This window comes from Rhinopithecus bieti, unplaced genomic scaffold (assembly GCF_001698545.2).
Source record: "Rhinopithecus bieti isolate Rb0 unplaced genomic scaffold, ASM169854v2 scaffold_10712, whole genome shotgun sequence".
NCBI classification, from domain to species: Eukaryota; Metazoa; Chordata; class Mammalia; order Primates; family Cercopithecidae; genus Rhinopithecus; species Rhinopithecus bieti.
Window position 1 is genome coordinate 2,148,721 of NW_016806920.1, and position 20,118 is coordinate 2,168,838.

Here is a 20,118-nt window from a genome sequence, read left to right on the forward strand (position 1 = left end):
CGCTCTTGCTTTCTTCTCCTTCCCTCTGTGAGCACTGTGTTCCCATGGGTGCAGTTGGGTAACTCCTGAATCTCTAAGTTCTGCTTCACACCCTCGCCTGAACTCTCACACAGAATTTTCAACCATATGCAAGATATCTTCTGTGGCATTCAATAGGAATCTCAGATTCAGTAATACAAAACTGAATACATCATTTCCCAAATCTGTGCCTTGTACTGTGATCCCGCGACTGTTAATGGCATTACCATCTTTCCAGGCAGGTGAGAAATAATGGTCATCTCAGCTTGTTCTTTTCTCAGCTCCAATATCCAATCAGTTGCTGAGTTGTGTCTAATCTACATCCGCGTTTTCTCCAGTTTCATTTTTTCATTTAATCAATTGACAAACATTTTTTGAGCTTCTTTCTACTTTTATGTCATGTCTTTGGAATGTGAGACAGTACCTGCTTCAAGAAGCTCACACCTAGTAAGAGAGAAAGAACTAAATAGACCATCACTGCCCAGTATGATAATTACTAGTTTGAATTAGTCACAAGCTGCTGAAACTGAGAAGAGGTCGTGGAAGCCTTCTAGAAGGAGGTGGCATGTAGGCACTGTCTGGAAAGATGAAGAGGAGTTATCTAGGTAAAGAGCAAGAGAAAGCCTTCTGGGAGGCAGAAACAACAGCATGTACAAATGTCCAGAGCTGTGAGGGATCAGAGTGTGCTGTGAGAGATCTGAGTGTTTTCAAGGAGGCATAAGAGTGATTCAGGCTACAAGCTGATGAGGGCTGAGAAATGAAACAGAACAGAGGAACATTTATGAAGAGCCCGGATGCTAAACTAGGAAAGTTGGATCTCAATCTCAAAGTATTTTTCTTTCTTCTTTTCCTATGCATGGTCATATCTTTTGTCAGCAACATCACAAAAAAGTGCTGACTATTCTCTTGCTGACCACTCTCTTGCCATTTGTTTTTCTTCAGATTGCAGTCAGAGGTCATTTCCCCAGTGAGAACCTGTCTCTCTTCCTGATCCTTCAATGGCTTGAATTACTCACTACATTACTCTCAGTTCCTACAGCGTCTTCTCCACTTCTGCCAAACACATTGCATGGGTCAAGCTTATGACAACTGTCCTCCTCGGTGAATTATAAGCCTTTTAAGGCTTGATTCTATGTCTCACCCAGCTTGGTACATTTATGAAATAGAACACCTTGCTGTGTGCTTTGCATGTAGTAGGCCTGTGCATATCTGTTGTGTTGAGTAAAAGGAATCTTACCACATTTCTTTATGTTTCAGGGCCTTTTATGCACATTGATGTAAAGTTGCTGTAATAATCACTAGTTTTCTTGTTGCCCTCAGCAAGTATTCCTCACGGCACAGTAGCTTGTAACATGCCCTGCTGCTATAAATCAGAACAATTCCCAAACAGAGTGGCATGGCTGTGTACAAACCTTCATGTGCAGTGTTTTGTTTTGTTTTGTTTTTTCTGCACAAAATGAAAGACCTCACTTTTCCCTAGGGTAAAAGCAGGCATAGAAAGCATGGATGCAGGTCCCTTAACAAACATTACAATTTCTAGGGTTCTTTCCTCATTTCACTGATTGGTATAGTGAAAAGGGCTTCAAATTAAGAGCCAGTAATAGGTTTTGAAGTCCCATCTCTAGCTAACTGAGTGACTCTGGGTAGCATTTCTGGGCCTCAGTTTTCCCACCCATGGAACTGGGAATTAGAGTTAATTTCTAATCTCCTTATAAACATTATTCTTTCACCAGTATTTCCACATCAACCTACCAATCCGGCATCTCAGTTTCAAACAACCCAAACCCATTCTCAGTTTTGTTTTTTTGTTTTTTTGTTTTTTTGTTTTTTGAGTCCTTACTAATTTTAGCAGACAAGATGTCATTAGAAGAATATTGACTAGCTTACAGAAAAATTGCAATGAAAACTAGGCTGGGAATTTCACAGCTAGCAACACAGCACACCCCTATGCCACTCCACAGGAACAAGGCAGGGAGGATGGCAGTTGGTGTTTCTGGACACTTTCTGGCACTCATGTCTCTGCCAGTAATCTCTGCTTCTGTGTCTTCACATTACTCCCTCCATGTTCATGGTCCTAGATGTGGACATCTGATTGGCTGGGCCCAGGACAGGTGCTTCCACCTAACTGCTGGGAGTGGAGAAAAGGAATATCTGGATCATTTTCCTGGAGGAGTAGGCAATAGAAGAAGACATTTATTTTCATGGACACATGGACAGACATGCAGCCATCATTAAGACTGGTGTTGCCAATTGTGCCATGCCCACACCTGTAATGATCTCAGTGAGGTAAACTCTGCTTCACCATATGCACATTTAAAACTTCAAGTACATGCTAGATGTGTTTCTTCTTGAGAAGTCAGTTTTTCTCGGATTTAGACCACTTTTTCCATTACCTTTTATTATGCTTTATTTTGTCTTCAACAACACAATTTTCTGGATTTTCTGGTGTAAAGTAAGAACTGCAGTTATAGCTCTGACCACTCAAAGTGTCATTTTAGGGTAAGGAGACAGGCAGAGTGGAGTGGCTCACTCACCTGGCTCATCATTCACTTGCAGACATGTAGCAATAGTTTGGAATCAGGAATTCTCTCTGGCCATAAACAAAACAGATCTTACATATGAAAAACACAGTTGAGAAAAATAATTTTAAGGGTGTTCTACCTATCCAAGCCTCCACATAATCTAAGTTCTCATCATTGGAATAAATTAGGTGTCTAGAAGATTACATATAAGACCAAGTCACCTTAGTCTCATGCAAAATAATATTCACCAAATTGTCAGCAACTTGAACTCTGTTTCTGCCTTTTTTGGGGCAACCTAATGTGTGAATATTGTTCGTTATGATACTTAGAGTGTCCTGTACTAGTCCCTATGTTAGAAATGTGTTGCAAAAATTAAATCAGAGGAAAAGTTAGTCTCTCTTTAAAAACATGAAGTTTCCTCTCATATGAGAGCTGTGTAAGTTAACCTGTTGTCTTCCTCACATGGCACCGGATGTGGTGCTAGTCACAGCGACTATCTTGGTCTTTGTAGTTGTTACTTTTATTTATCTTCTTTCATTTCTGGTTGTTTATTTTCTAAGCCTCTCCCCTTTTATTTTGAAAGTGGAGACAAAGAGGGAAGGGAAGTAGAGAGAGATGTTTAGATAGAGGCCGGAAGCCAAATAGCCACCAGATGAACAGAGGTAACCCCAGCAGAGGAATGGCTGCATTCACCACAGCAGCGGGATTGGCAGTGGGTATCAGACACCTTGTCATCCCAAATCCTCTCTTAACCAATGGCAATCTAGTCTGTCTCGGTGGCTGCCTGCCTAGTTGGTCTAAATGTGGTTTAAAACAACATCATCAATATTAAAGCCTTTCATACCTCTCCACTCGTGTATTTATATGAACTGTTTTATCTCCAACATAAAAATAACATGTGGGACATCAACTACTGGAAAGAAAACAAGAAAACAATGAGACATCGGTCGGTAATGTCATCCATCCACCTTGGATTATTGTGAATGCTGTGAGCTGTTAACTATCCAAATTATATTCAAATATTTCATCACCTGCTTAATCAAGCTGCAAAATAAGGAGTTAGACCACTTCAACTCCACTGATTTGATTATGTGATAAAGAGACTGGTGCATAAACATCAATCCTGGGAAATTAATTCATGAAAATTAGCTGGAGATACCCCCAGAGGCCTGTTTTGTATCTATTTTTGCATAAAATGTTGAACTGACTACTTACTGAGGGTGTCTTGGGGGGACTAGAATGATTATGCATGATTCTGTAGTTATCTAGAGAGAAGCATGAAGAGGCTATGAAGTGACCTGAAAATGCATTCTGATTAAAGCTAAGTCTTGAACAGGAAAATTGCTTTGAAATGATTAAAGTTAAAATTGTTGGTAATGAAGGAAAACACTTGTACTAGAATGAGGCCTTTGAAAGAGAGTCTCATTTTGAATCTCTTCCAAACCATAGGGTCTTGCTTTTAAATTGCAAAATATTACATTGTATAAACCTATCACATTATCTCACCTTTGAAATTAATGAAAGATTAGGAGAATGTTCTAGAAAAAAATCTGGAAAGGGATGTCATAGGTGAAGATCTGTCCTTAGGGGAGTGAAGTCAGCAGCATCCTTTAGAGCTAACTTAGATGAATCTGCTCAGTGGAGCCTTTTCAAGGCTTGGCCACAACCTCTACTCTCAGGGTACTTGGCTCCTTTGTATGTCTAGCATGCCAGGTTGTAGTTCAAAACTTTGTTTAAACATCTGTCTTTCCCACCAGATCATGAGGTCCTAAGTGACAGGGATCATGTTTATTACCTTCTGTATATTTGCAGTATCTAGTAGGGTGCCAATCCCACCTAGGATTGAGCCTATATCTCTGATTACATTTATTATCTTTGGTAAATATCCACCTTTGCTTATATTTAAAGATGTTAATATCGCATCTGAAACTAGGAAACTTATACTACAGAATTCAGACTTTTCAGCTGTTGGAAAGGTGATATCAGTATCTATAAACAGCATATTTAAACTATGTCTATGCCATATGTAACATAATACCCCCAGCAGAGACTGGGGCAGCTTCTAGAATCAAGCACATTAATATTTCTGCAGCCAGAAGTATGAATTGGCATACTCTATGGGATAAATAGACTATAATTTTATAGCAGCTCAGGTCAGGTCAGATTTTGCTACCAGAAGGTTACAAAAAAACTTCATATTTTTGGAACTCTTTCGATTTTAGAATTGCTAGTAAGGTCTGTGGACCTGTATTATATCTTCAGGAAGGAAAGAGTTGTTTTCTACAGGAAATATTCCTAAGTGCAAGGGCCATTACTCTTCTGAGTTCAAGGAGGAGGAAGAAAATGATGCTGGGTCTTTCTGCACAGTGACATGCTTCCAGAACTATCACTACTGCTAGGGTCTCGCAGGATGGTGATACCAGAGGGGGCAATCTCAGTAGCTCATTTCCCACAAAGAAAGGTCACCCATTGTGCCACCCCTGACTCTGTGCCTTTTACTTTATCTGCTGCTCCTTCCTCCCTGTATTAACCTATCTATCCATTTTTTCCAGAGCCTCCCTTCTCACTCCTCCATTGCTTTCTATCTGTATTTTTTTTTCTTTTATCCTTTTTGGCTCACCAAAGCTTTGCGCTTAGGAGTTTTGAGGCTCTTCTTGTTTGCCTTCAGCATAATTCTTTGGCACATGATATTCACATACCTCATTCACCTAAACAACCAAAGCTTTGCTCTTACCAGGTTGTCTTTGAATGCATATCAGTCAGTTCTTACATGGAATGGAAGCATTCTGTGTGCATACCTTTGTTTATTAGGAGTTGTGTTTATCTGTTCTGTATGCTGTGTAGATAAGCATCATGGGGATGTGTGAGTGAATAATAGGCTAATACTGTTCTCTGTATGAACCTAGTCTCCTGTATCCAAAAATGTTCATGAAAAAATTCAAGTATGGATATGTTAATCCATGTTTAAAATAAAGTAGGTAGCATGATTGATATGCTTTAGTCTTTTAAAAAATACCTTTTGATCATTTTAACAGTACAATTGCTCATTTTCTATGTGACATTTGGTCTTGCCTGCCTTTATTTCTAATTCTGTTTGATTTACTTAAACCATGCATATGTTTTGCTAGTATCTGCAAGAAATCTCAATGTTATGCTATTTATTAAAGGAATCATTTTGTTCTTCTCACTTTTTCTTAGTCTCTTAGATTGCTTTTAAAGTTGTGCCTTTATTATGGTTGTTATTGTTCATGTGTAATGTTGACATGAGCAAAAACTGGTGACTAGAGAGGTGGGATCAGGAAAGCAGTGTCTCTGTACAGTCAGGACATCCCCCTGCACTTGTGGCATCATATTGAATGCATGACATCACAGTAGAAGCTGCAAGTGAAGTCCTGTGCTTCTTGCTAGTGACCTTGCTCTCTCTTTGACACTCACAGCCCTGGTCTCAGCAGTGATTATAAGGGCAACATCCCCCTTTGTGGTACCCAATCCAGAAAGAATTGGGGCATGTTGTCAGTGCAGTACCAGAAAGTGTACTAAGGAATTCCATATTCTACCTTTCAAAAATACTTTTGAGACTGTCTCACAGTTCTTTGTAGGGATAGATTGCTGTCAGTCCATTGTGGTATATCATCAGTGATTATGGAAGCCCTCCTGTTACTTCATACTATTTTCTAAAGAACTATGGGTGTTTCCATTAATGTAGGTTAAGGAATTTCCTTGATGCCCAGATAATAAAATACAGCATTTACAAACAAGCTTTCCTCCTTAATTCACGCATTCAGTAAATACTTATTGCTGACAGGTAGTTCCCAATCTTGTTCAAAACACCGTGCTAATTTATAATATAGAAAAGGTGAGCTAGAACCTCTGCCTCTCCCAGCAAAGACGTTATAGGGTCTAGAGTAAAAATCAGGGGTTGGTGAACAATGGCCCTCAGGCCAAATACAGCTTGTTGCCTGTTTTTGTAAATCAGGTTTCATTGGAACAAATGTTATATTCACTCACATATTGTCCATGCCTGTTTTGTGCTGCAGGTACAGAGTTGAGCAGTTTCAACAGAGATCATATGGCCTGTAAGCCTAAACTATTTACTCTCTGACCCTTTAGAGAAAATGTTTGCTGACCCTTGCTATAGGGATGGAAACATAAATTATTACATAACATCACAGAAGAAGCAGTACCTTATAGTGGGAGCAGCATGAATTTTGAATCATGCCTATTTCAAATTTTGCTTCTATCATTTACTAGCCTTACAGCCATCAGCATGTTACTTAGTAATTCTGAGCTTTTTTTTTTTTTTTTGCAAAATGCAATTAGTAATATCTATACTGCAGCTTTAATTTTAGTAGTAAGAGAGATTATATATGTAAGGCCCTCAGAGTATAACAATAGTCGATAAATGTTCACTTGTCAAAATAATGGGATGACACATAAGGAGGATGACTGTATATCCTAGAGCCACCTTGGTTTACACCTACTGTCCCAGTTTAATTATTAATAACCCCCTTCACTCTTAAATGTCCTAATTTGGGTAATAAATTGCATGGTCACATTATGCTTAGGGAATTTCTTAAAGCTTCATTTGTGATTATCTTATTTTGATGACGTACTAAATTTTTTTTAAAACTGTAAGTTTTATTTAAAACCTATTTTAAAGCTGTAAGTACTATGATAAGAAAGTAAATTACTTTGTATTGGTCATTGCTGACCTAACCACACAAATGTTTTGGTTCCTATATTATTAAATTTTGTTCCTTTAAGCAAGAAACATTTATTAACCCAATAATAATGTTTTCAAAATCTCATTAAGAAGACTTAGAAATAACTAAACCAGTGAGAAGAAAATTGGTTTTCAGATGTGACAACCTTGTAGTAAGAAGCCCAGGAGGAGTGGGTTCTGCCTTTGATGAAATACGGGTGCATTTGGGGAGAGAAAAACTATGGGAGAACTGAGCCTGTTTTTTTTTTTTTTTTTTTTTTTGAGACTAATAAAGGATGTAGCCACTACTGTGCTCATTTTGTTCATTTGAATTAAGTTGGGGCCTGAACCATTGGTTTCCCCTTTAAACAAGGACCTGAAGGTAGGGATCACTGGCAGATAAGTTATGGTCCAAAAGGGATCACCACTTTTAATGATACCTCACTAGCCTTATACTCACCACTAGCCTTATACATGCTGAGAGAAAACACTGGATGATAGCTGTATAATCCTCTGGATCCAAAGGTGGGAGGTCAAGAAGATAAGAGATGTGCTACTTTATAAAAAATCTATTTAACTCAAATATATTGATCTTCATATTGGGAAGAACTGGATATTGGGGAGACGCTGCACCAGGCTTCGATTCCTTGGTCAGGAACAAATGGATATGAATTGGAGTGGCTGGGATGGAAGAGTCAGGACTGAATTGGGTCTTGCAAGAGGGATCCAGGGATCTAAGGAAGAGGATTACAAACTGAAAGGACAATCAGAAGCAGGCAGATAGATATGGTATGTCCTGTTGTGGGTGCTCTGGAGAGGCCCTGAGAGTAGAGTACTTGTACTGAGAAATCATGAAGATGAGTTTGGAAGGATGTGACTGTGAAGGACCTTTGATGTCAGATTGGAGAGCTGACATTTCTTTAAGCATTAAGAAATCAGTACTTATGTTAGAACAACATTTCAAATTTTGGATATTGTTTCAGTTTGTTTTGACTCTCGAACATAATTATAGGTAATTTAATATTGTAGAATAAATATCATCTGACTGCTGCTTTGTTTATTTGGAAATTTCTCTCTCTTCTTATGCTGCTAAGTAAATTCATCAAAATATTTTATTTGCTAAAAGTACAGATTGTTTTTCCTGCTTACAAAATATTTTAATCAAATGGATTTAAAAGTTTTGTGCTTCACCTCATTCCTCACACCTCACATTGATCATCTTCTGACCCTGGCTCTAGTTCTGACATGGTTTGGCTGTGCCCCACCCAAATCATATCTTGAATTATAGTTCTCATAATCCCCCTGTGTCATGGGAGGGACCTGGTGGGAGGTATTTGAATCATGGAGGTGGTTTCCTTCATGCTGTTCTCATGATAGTGACTGAGTTCTCATGAGATCTGGTGGTTTTATAAGGGGCTTTCCCCCTTTTGCTTGACCCTTCTCCTTGCTGTCACCATGTGAAGAAGGACATGCTTGCTTCCCCTTCTGCCATGATTGTAAGTTTCCTGAGGCCTCTCCGGTCATGCTGAACTGTGAGTCAATTAAACCTCTATCCTTTATAAATTACACAGTCTCAAGTAGGTCTTTATTTGCGGCATGAGAATGGACTAATACAGTAAGTTGATACTGGGAGTGGGGTTCTGCTTAAAGATACCCCAAAAAGTAGAAGCAACTTTGGAACTAGGTAACAGGCAGAGGTTGGAATAGTTTGAAGGGCTCAGAAAAAGACAGAAAAGTGTGAGAAAGTTTGGAACTTCATAGAGACTTGGAGGGCTCAGAAGACAGAAAGATATGGGAAAGTTTGGAACTTCCTAGAGACTTGTTTAATAGCTTTGAGCAAAATAGTGTTAGTGATATGGACAATAAAATCTAGGCTGAGGTCGTCTCAGATGGAGATGAGGAACTTATTGGGAACTGGAGCAAAGATGACTTTTGTTATGCTTTAGCAAAGAGACTGGTGGCATTTTCCCCCTGCCCTAGAGATCTGTGGAACTTTAAACTTGAGAGAGATGATTTAGGGTATCCGCTGGAAGAAATTTCTAAGCAGCAAAGCATTCAAGAGGTGACAGAGTATAAAGTTTGGAACACTTGCAGCCTGAAGATGTGATAGAAAAGAAAAACTAATTTTCTTGGGAGAAATTCAACCCAGCTGCAGAAATTTGCATAAGTAATAAGAAGCCCAATGTTAATTGCCAAAACAATGAGGAAAATGTCTCCAGGGCATGTCAGAGACCATCATGGCAGTCCCTCCCATCACAGGCCTGGAGGCCTAGGAGGGAAAAATGGTTTCATGGGTTGGGCCCAGTGCCCACCTGCTCTAAGTAGCATCAGGACATGGTGCCCTGAGTCCCAGCTGTTTTGGCTTCAATTGTGGCTGAAAGGGGCCAAGGCACAGCATTGCTTCGGAGGGAGCCCCAAGCCTTGGCAGCTACCATGTGGTTGGGCTTGCAGGTGCATAGAAGTCAAGAACTGAGGTTTGGAAACCTCCATCTAGACTTCAGAGGATATATGGAAATACCTGGATGTCCAGGAAGAAGTCTGCTGCAGATGGGGAGCTCTCATGAAGAACCTCGGCTAGGGCAGTGTGGAAGGGAAATGTGGGGTTGGAGCCCTCACAGAGTCCCCACTGGGGCACTGCCTAATGGAACTGTGAGAAGAGGGCCACCGTCCTCCAGACCCCAAAATGGTAGATCCACTGACAGCTTGCATTGTGCACCTGGAAAAGCTGCAGACAGTCAATACCACCCCATGAAAGCAGCCAGAAGGGGAGGTGTTCTCTGCAAAGCCACAGGGACAGAGCTGCCCAAGGCCATTGGAGCTCACCTCTTGCATCAGCATGACCTGGATATGAGACATGGAGTCAAAGGAGAATCATTTTGGAACTTTAAGGTTTAATGACTACCCTACTGGATTTCAGACTTGCATGGGGCCTGTAGTCCCTTTGTATTCGCCAATTTCTCCCATTGGACTGGGTGTGTTTACCCAATGCCTGTACCCTCATTGTATCTAGGGTGTAACTAACTTGCTTATGATTTTACAAGCTCTTGGCAAAAGGGACTTGCCTTGTCTCAGATGAGACTTTGGGCTTAGACTTTTGGGTTAATGGTGGAATGAGTTATGACTTTGGGGGACTGTTAGAAAGACATGATTGTGTCTTGAAATGAGAGGACATGAGATTTGGGAGGGGCTGGGTGTGGAATGATATGGTTTGGCTGTGTCCCCACTTAAATCTCATCTTGAATTGTAATTCCCACAATCCCCACATGTCATGGAAGGGACCTGGTAGGAGGTAATTGAATCATGGGGTCAGTTACCCTCATGTTGTTGTTGTGATCGTGAATGAGTCTCATGATATCTGATGGTTTTATAAAGGGCTTTTCCCCCTTTTGCTCAGCACTTCTGCTTGCTGCCACCATGTGAAGAAGGACATGTTTGCTTCCCCTTCTGCTATGATTGTAAGTTTCCTCACAGTAACTGCGAGTCAATAAAACCTCTTTCCTCTATAAATTACCTAGTCTTGGGTATGTCTTTATTAGTTATTAGCAGCTTGAGAATAGACTAATACAAGTTCTGAACATCTTATTTTTTTTTTTTTTAAGGGTCTAAACAGAAATGTATTGCTCACAGTTCTGGAGGTTAGGAAATCCAAGATTAAGGGGCTAGCAAATTCAGTGTCTGGTGAGGGCCCCTCACATAGTAGAAGTGCCTGAACATCTTTTTAAAAATGTCTTTCCTCCCACTACTGGTCTTGTTCTTCCTTATTTTCTTTCCTGTGTTTTTTCCTGTATCCCAACTCAAGGCTCTTTTGCATTTGCTTGTCCTTATCATGTCCTTGCAAGCCTTTCAAACCTCAAGAGAGGATGAAACTACCTGAAGCCAAGAAATGAAAGAGTGTTCTGTAGACTATAGGTTTGTGGAAAGGGAGGGGAGGGAACCAGAGCCACACACACCTGTCCCCCTGGCATCTAAAGGAAAGGCTGGGCTCATGAAGACTGTGTCTACCAGATGCCAAAATAACTTCTGAGTGGAGCCAACTCAATCAAAGACAGGCAATTCAGTGCAAAGGTAGTCCATGTGGTTCATTGGCATTGTGTGGGCGAAACAACCCCTTGACTGATATCCCTGATCACTTTCCAGCCAGTAATTTTGGTGTTTCCTAAAACAGAGATTGCTAAAGTGGGAAGCAGGAATATTCAAGTAGTGAATACAATGATCCATGGGAGGCAAGAAAAAAAATTAGAACTTCTATTTGTATCTAAATTAAGAATCTAAGCCATATTAACATTTGATTTTATGGATTGTTAATAGTATATATGTAATTTTAACATAAATAATAGGGATGAATCCTCAAATTTTTTGCTGATGCATAATCAAAACAGTTTGGTGACTACTGTTCTAGATTACAAATTCCCAATCTGTGGGCTCAGTGTCCTCCCACTCTACCATAGCGGCAACAGTTATTACAAGAGTTCTATTAAGACATGTAGGGGACTTATCTTCACATTCAGTAGATACTACAAATGCAATGATCTGCTCAAGGTTTTCAGGGTTCATTTAATATGCTTTTGCTATTGTGTTTTGAAATTTACTGTAAAAGTAACTTTCTTATACCTGAAAAATGTGAATACATTGAAGGAGACACAGTTACACATGGGACACAAATAAGTAAGGAGAGGGAAGAATCAAGTTCCAACAAGATGTTAGGTTAGTTGTTCAAAGTATTTAACTTATCGGAAGAGTTATATGTACTTAATCATCTCTCTCTTTTTCTTTAAAGCAAAAATTGTTTTGCTTTTCTCTCAACATATTTCTTTGTTCCCCTATTTTGAGGAGTAAGTATTAGGACATTTCATGGACCTGACTTCTAGCAGTGTTTTTTTTGTTTGTTTTTTTGTTTGTTTGTTTGTTTGTTTGTTTTTGAGACAGAGTCTCCCTCTGTCACCGAAGCTAGAGTGCAGTGGCATGATCTCGGCTCACTGCAACCTCTGACTCCAGGATTCAAGCGATTCTTCTGCCTCGGCCTCGCGGGTAGCTGGGATTACAGGCAGGTGCCACTGCATCTGTCTAATTTTTGTATTTTTAATAGAGACGGGGTTTTGCCATGTTGACCAGGCTGGTCTCGGAACTCCTGACCTGAGGTGATCTGCCCACCTCGGCCTCCCAAAATGCTGGGATTATAGGTGTGAGCCACTGCACCCAGCTGCACAGTGTTATTTCAATTCATGTGTATATTAGCTTGCTAGGGCTCTCATAACAAAATACCACTGACTGTGTGGTTTAAACAACATAAATTTATTTTCTGACAATTCTGGAACTAGAAATCCAAGATCAAGGTTCAGTATGTTTGGTTTTTTCTACAGTCCCCCTCCTTGGCTGTTGATGGCCACCTTCTTACTATGTTCTCACATGACCTTCTCTGTGTTCACATGTGGTTCTGGTGTTTCTCTGTGTGTCATAATCTCCTCTTCTCATATAATCACTAATCCAGTTGCCTTCTGGCCTCATTTTTACTTAGTCATCCCTTTAAAGTTTCTGTATCTGAATACAGTCACATTCTGAGGTATTACGAGTTAGGACTTCAACATATAAACTTGAGATAACACAATTTAGCACATAACAATGTACACTTACTTGTGATGAGTCTATTTTTTCAGGAAAGAATGTGGGACCTAGCAGTATTGAGAAGCAACTATATTAGGGCAACTATATTCTGATTTGTCAAGGACAGTCCTGATTTATTTTTATTGTCCTGACTTAATTAAATTAGCACCCCCTTGGACTGCCAGAAGTGTTTCATTTGGATGATAAATGATATGGTGATCCTGATAGAAAGCTTCTAGAAACAGAGTTTATGTATTTGAGTCTGGACTCAAAAAAACGCATTGCTGCACCTAGACTACCTCGACTATGAAATAGAGGCAGTAATAGTACTTACCCCATGGGTTATTGTGAGATTTAAATGAGTCAGTATGTGTAAGTCATTCAGAACACTGCCCTGCATAGAGTAAGCACTGAGTGTAACACTGAGTAAGCAAAGAGCAGGGGGATTGTATTTGTCAGGTGTGATGGTGAATTTTATGTGTCAGGTTGGCTGAGCCAGTGTGCCCAGATCTTTGGTCAAACATTATTCTGGATGTTTCTGTGAGGGTGCTTTTGAATGAGATTTACATTTAAATTGATTGACTTTGAGTAAAGCAGGTTACTCTCTGTAATGTGGGTAAGCCTCTTCCAATCAGTTGAAGGCCTGAATAGAACAACAGGATGACTTCCCCTGAGTAAGAAGGAACACGCCAGCAGATTGTCTTCAGACCTTACCCACAACATTGACTCTTCCTGGTTCACAAGCAGTCTGCCTTTGGACTCGAACTGCAACTTTTTCCTGGGTCTCCAGTCGGCTGACCTCCCTTGTCAGATTTTGGACTTGCCAAGGCTCCACAATCACATGTGCTAATTCCTTAAAAATAAATCTCTCTCTCTCTCTCTCTCTCTCTCTCTCTCTCTCTCTCTATATATATTATATATATATATATTATAATATATATGTGTATATATAATATATATATATGTGTATATATATAATATATATGTGAGTATATATATAATATATATATGTAGTATATAATATATATGTATATTATATATAATATATGTATATATATATAAATATATATGATATATATATAATATAATAATATATATATATGTACACACACACTCCTGTTGGTTCAGTTTCTCTGGAGAACCTACCTAATACAGCTAGTATGCAAGCCAAAACTGTACCTGAAGGATAACTTTTAATTTTACAAAGTTCATATATTTCTGGATTTTTATCTCCTTCTATATTCACTATACTATTTGCCTGCCTGTAGACATACCAATTTTTAAAAATGAAGATCCGTGACAAGACACTATGGAGGATGAATAGGCTCTCTCTCTCTCTCTCTCTATTATTCTCAGTATTAAAAAAAAGAAACCCTGAATTTTGCATTCCATACCATGTTTTGAAGGAATATTGATGTTATCTGATAGAATTCTCATCATTCATCATTGTGAAGATGAATGTTTTTCAGGAAGCAAGATTAGTAGCTTTAATAAATGTTTAAAATAAAAGAATTCTAAGATTGGTTTTGGTAAAATGAGTGTTAAAAAAATTGAATGAATATGCCCAAAACTGAGTCCAAAGCTAAGCAAGCAAGCAGATATATTGGCAAGAGTTCAGCCAAGTTAGAAGCCTGGCAAATCACCCTTATGAAAAAATGTTAAACATCTTGTAAAGCAAATAAAGGCTTGAGGTACATCTGAGTAGCAGCTGTCAAATTTTAAAAAGGGTTATTGTAGAAGAGATGGAGACCAGCTGTTTTCCAACTCTGCTGAGCTCAGATAAGAACAAAACTGGATAAAAACTGCAATATGACAGATCATGTAGATCTAGGGAAGTATTTCCTGGAAGTTAACATAGTTGGAATGGTTATTTAGGATGTTCTGGAATACATTCAAGGGATTCTTTAAAGCTGATTAGGTTTCCCTTTTCAGGATGTGAAACAAAGTGGAAACTACAGATTTAGGTTCCCCAATTGAGTAATCAGCAGAATCACTAGGGTTAGATGGGGTGAGGAGACTTCAAAAAAACACAGACTTCATTTCTATGAAGTGATAGAGGTAGCTTCCAGGATATATTATTGAGAATAAAAGCAAGGTGCAAAAGAGAATATAGCATGTTACCTTTGGTATAAGTCTAAAAGGGAAAAAGGAACACGTATGTATGCTTATTTGCTTTTTTTTCCTCTTCAAAAAGGAAACAGAAACAGCAAACCGGAAACTAATAAAATTAGTTACCTATTGGGAATGGGTGGAAGATGGGAATGGGATTTCTCTTTGTATACTTTTTGTTTTAGTTTCCTATTGCTGATAGAATAAATTCCCATAAATGTAGCTCCTTACAACACAAATTTACTATTTTACAGTTCTGGAGGTCATAAGTCCAATATGGGTCTCACTGGGCTAAAGTTAAGGTGTCAACAGGACTGCATTCCTTCTGAAAGTTCCAGAGGATAATTCATCTCCTTCCTTTCTCTAGCTTCAAGAGGCTGCCTGCATTCCTTGGCTCATGGTCCTTTTCTCCAGCTTCAAAGCCAGCAGCACCACATTTTCAAACCTCTTTGAATCTGACCCTTCTGCCTCCTGCTTTCACTGTTTAGGACCCTTGTGATTACATTCAGGTCCATAAAATAATAGAGAATATTCTTGTTATCTTAAGGTCAACTGGTCAGCACTCTTAATTCTTCTTTATTCTCTAACATATTCACAGCTTCTGGCAATTAAGATGTGGACATCTTTTGCCAGGACGGTGGCGGAGGAGGCATCATTCTACCTACCACATCTTTAAAAAATAATCTTAACTTTTGAATGATGTAAATTTTTATATATTTAAAAATAAAATGGAATCAAAAATGGGTAATAAAAGCAAACTCTAAAATTGAATATAAATAGAAACAAATGAGCCTAACTCTATATCAAATGGTAACATAACTATATGGGGGAAAAAATAAAGAATTTATTCCAGGCCAGGCACAGTGGCTCATGCCTGTAATCCCAGCACTTTGGGAGGCCGAGGCCGAGGCAGGCGGATCACTAGGTCAGGAGATCAAGACCATCCTGGCTGACACAGTGAAACCCCTCTCTACTAAAATACAAAATATTAGCTGGGTGTTGTGGCAGGTGCCTGTAGTCACAACTACTCAGGAGGCTGAGGCAGGAGAATGGCGTGAACCTGGGAGGCAGAGCTTGCAGTAAGCCAAGATTGTGCCACTGCACTCCAGCCTACGAGTACACCCTTAAAATGAGATATATTTTAAGGACTAAAATAGTTACATAGAAATCTTAATTTGTACTCAGCAAATTTGTTGTTGGTAATGGTTGTAGTGTAGTCACCTTGAAACTATTTTGAGTATATTTTAGGGAAGTATAAATAAGTAAATGTGCTAATGTTGTGGGGAGCCAGGATAATCACTGTGGAAGAAGGGAGATAAAATATGGAGTACAGAAGGTGAGGGAGAACCTTGTGGTATTGGATTTTTTATATGTATTCCCTGAAATGGTATAGAATATTGATACCCTAGGAGCACTGAGCACACCTAGTACCAAATCTTGGTTTCTAAATAGCATTCCTTGCTAAAAGAAACCAAGGCACTTTAAAGAAATGTCTGATCTCAGTGCAACAGGTATAAGGTAAAAGGTAAGCCTGTAACAACTAATAGTGTCAAAAAGTAAGGTAGTGCTAAAATACAGATGGAGGTGTCTCCCAAGGACACATAGAGCTCCCACTGGCCAATCTTAAGACATTTGAGCATCAAACAGATAAATAAAAAGTAGTCACAGATTTTGACTTAAAAAAGGACTTCTTGATATTACAGTAGAGGCAGGGTGAGAGGGAAAGCACCTTTTTTTAGAGAACAATGCCAACTAATAAATGCAAAAGAAAGAATAGATTTGGAAAATCATTATTTTTGTAATACCTAATGTAATAAGTGATTCAGCAGGGTCATCAATGAATGTTAAAACAATTAGATGAACTATAGCTGGCATATAGGATATTTACATTATTATAAAATATATCACAGAGTTATTCATTACAGAAGGAAAAAGATTTATTTGTGATGGAGAAATCTAGTCAATATTGCCTTAAGTGATCAAACTTGGCTTCATAACAATGAGACGCACCAACATTTTGTGCCTTCTGATTTGATGGAACTTGACTCTAGTCATGAGGGAAAAAAATCAAGCAATTCCAGATATAGGACATTTTACAAGGCAACTTGCCGGGACTCCAGATTAAAAGAAATTAAATGTAAATCAAAGCAAAGCAATGACCATCAAATGCAATCTGTGACCCTTGATTAGACCTTGAGTTTTTAAAATAATGGCTATGAAAGACTTCACTGGAACAACTGGAAAATTTTGAATATAGACTATGTAATAAGTAATATTGTATCTACATTAAATATCTTGTGTATAATAATGCTATTGTGTTCATATATGAAACGGTCTTAGTTCTCAGGAGATATATGTTGAAGTATTCAGGGATAATTTAGTATGATGTCAACAACTATCAAACAGTTTAGGAGAAGTAGCTGTGTACATGTAACATATATATACACACAAAATGAGGAAGAAATGAATGCAGCAAAATGTAAATGCTTACTTTTGATGGAGCTGTTTTTTGTGCCACACTTTCAAATTTTTTATAGGTCTGATTTTCAAAATAACAAGTAGAAGAAAAAACCCTTTATTGAGCCCACAGGCTTCTTGCTACCCTTCGTGCTTATTTAGTTTGTATTTCAAGTTGTTGTTAAAAGATTTTTCTTCTTCTTCTTCTTTGTAAACAATGTGTTTTTGATTATCTTTTGGAAACCTTCCCTGACATCCATCTCTGTCTTTGAGTCCCTAGACAATGTGATTTTTTTTGAATACGTACGATAGCAAATAGAAGAGATTTCTTGAATTCATGTAATAGCAAATAGAAGAGCTTCAGTGAAAGGAATGTTTTATGTTAATCTCTGTGGAAGTCCAATTTATAGGAAAAACATTTGAAAATGATAAATAAAGTGGACGTATAGTATTACTTTATAACTGGCACTCAGTAAATATGTGCTAAATATGAGTGTATTTTGTAAGCTTCTAAATACCATTAAAATATCACGTGATAATAACTATAACAACAACAATTTTTTTAAAAACACAGATTTCCAGGCCCTCCTTCAGACCTGTTGAAGGGTAATCTCTGAAGATAAGACCCTGATCTTCCTTTTAAACAAGTTTGCTGTGTTCTTCTGTTCGCTGAAATTGATGTCTTTAAGAAGATATAAGATGTTTAAGGGCTCCCTTCCTGTCTTTGGGCTCAGCCTTAAGTCCTCCCCCTCACCTCTTCCATCCTCGCCAATCTCTGTTGGCCTCTGCTAATGGGGATTCTTTACCATCTGTCATGATCTGTATACTTTATTATTTTTCCTCACTACCCATCCCACCTTGTTTGCTTTCTCTTGGTTTTCCACCTCTCTCCATGAGTACTAGATCCGTGTTATGCAGTGTACTCTCCATGGAGACAGCCCACCCAGTCTCACACCTAACTCCTGCTACTCATCTGGTAGGTGGGACAATGTTTTTTACAAAATATGCATATTTTTTAGGACTCTGTGATTCTTCCATAAAGAAAGTCTCTCTAGGATACCAATAACTCTGTGGGAAACTCTGAGAACATACACAAGATTTATGCTTCCTGGGTCTATGCAATCAGGTTCTTGAGGATAATGGTTAAGATGGTGGACTCTGGTGTCAAACTGCTTGGTTCTAAAGACAGACTAACACTTGGTAGCTGTATGACTTTTGGCAATTTTTTTAACCTCTTTGAGCTTTGCTTTCTCGTCTGTAAAAGGGAAATATTAACAGAACCTACCTCAAATGGTTTTTGTGAGGATTAAAGGAGTTTACATATGATAGCACCTAGAAAAATGCCATATAAGTGCTTACTGTTTTTTTCTTTTGTATTTCAATGGCTACAAAAGGTGTTTACTTTTTTTAAAAATTCATCTTCACCTTTCCATTGAATGTTAAACCTGGATTAAATTCTGCTTTCAATATATTAATAACTATTTTTATAAAATGATTTCTTTCTTGCTTTCTTTGTGTTTCTCATGAATTCAGGTTTCCCTAGGACTTCTGCATGCCCATGCCACACATATCCTGTGGCCCCCAGAGCGCTGGCAGAAATTAGAATCTGTTCTTCCTCCAGAGCGCTTACCAGTACAGAGAGAAGAGGAATGACTGCATGAATCTACCTGAGTTGCTGGCATTGGGATGCCAGTTACTGGAGAGGAATGGAAAAACGAAACCTCCAAAAGGGAAAAAATTCCAACAATATAATGCTGTGTGAGAAAAATTTACAGCACATTAAGACGATCTGTATTATTAAATAAATAATTTTCAAATGTTAAAACAGTATTAAATGGCACCTGATTTTGTTAAATTTTAGTTTCCTGTTGTTTAATGCCCCCAAAATATGCAGATCTTTGAGAATATAAAAATACTGTACCCACATGTCTTAATGGGGCTAAATTTCAGATTATTTGTTACATATACTTATTATATTGATTGTTGGATTTTGATTTTGGTGCTTCCTGCTGAAATAAATTGAAAATTAATATTCAATAAAAATGATGTATTTGCCACTTACTGTTAAGGTAGAACAAGAGGGAACACATATTATACATATAATGATGGGAATTATATTGTGATTTGTAGTATCTACAAAGTAGTAAATGCCAGTTAGGAAGAACAGTAAACAGTGATGTTAAAATAAAACAATGATTTGTCAGGTCCTGTCTTGAGTGTTTAATTCTCATTGAGCACATCCATTAATGAGGAATTTATTACCTGTTCTGAAAATAAGGAATTAAAGTAATGGAGAACCCATTCTATTGATACTTGCATACAGTCTAGCCTTTCTTATTGGCCCTTTTTAATCCTACATTTCTGAGTGATATCATGCCTATTCACAATGATAGGTAAACCCATTTATCAGCATTTAGTCATACTATTTGTTTAAAAGTTCTGAGTGAAATAGAAGAAAAAACAGTCCAGATCAGCCAAGTTTGATTTTCTTCCCCTAATTATTTCTCAGTATTCACGTCTGTAATACTGATATCACCAATTGCAAAGTTATAGTAGAATAATAGTCTGTAATTTGTATGGATAAGGGAGTAAATTCCCTGCATCTAAGTCTGTGTTTATGAAAGCTTCTTTTTCATCATAGCATCATCATATTCAACAAATATTGATGAGCACTTATATACTGTTGGTCAGAATTATTTTTAAAGCAGA

The 20,118-nt window shown here is 38.2% G+C and overlaps 1 protein-coding gene across 8 annotated transcripts in view; it reads left to right on the forward strand.

Moving 5' to 3' along the window:
• Positions 1–19,610, forward strand: part of IMMP2L (inner mitochondrial membrane peptidase subunit 2) — a 929,145-nt gene extending 909,535 nt beyond the window's left edge. For 4 of the 8 annotated variants that reach the window (XM_017878669.1, XM_017878670.1, XM_017878672.1 and 1 more), the window contains exon 7: positions 18,943–19,610. In XM_017878669.1, the coding sequence (XP_017734158.1) occupies positions 18,943–19,062 (120 nt within the window). In that variant the 3' untranslated portion in view covers positions 19,063–19,610. The remainder of the gene's footprint in view (positions 1–18,942) is intronic. The other 4 variants (XM_017878676.1, XM_017878675.1, XM_017878674.1 and 1 more) reach the window with 1 other exon arrangement.
• Positions 19,611–20,118: the final 508 nt, after the last annotated feature.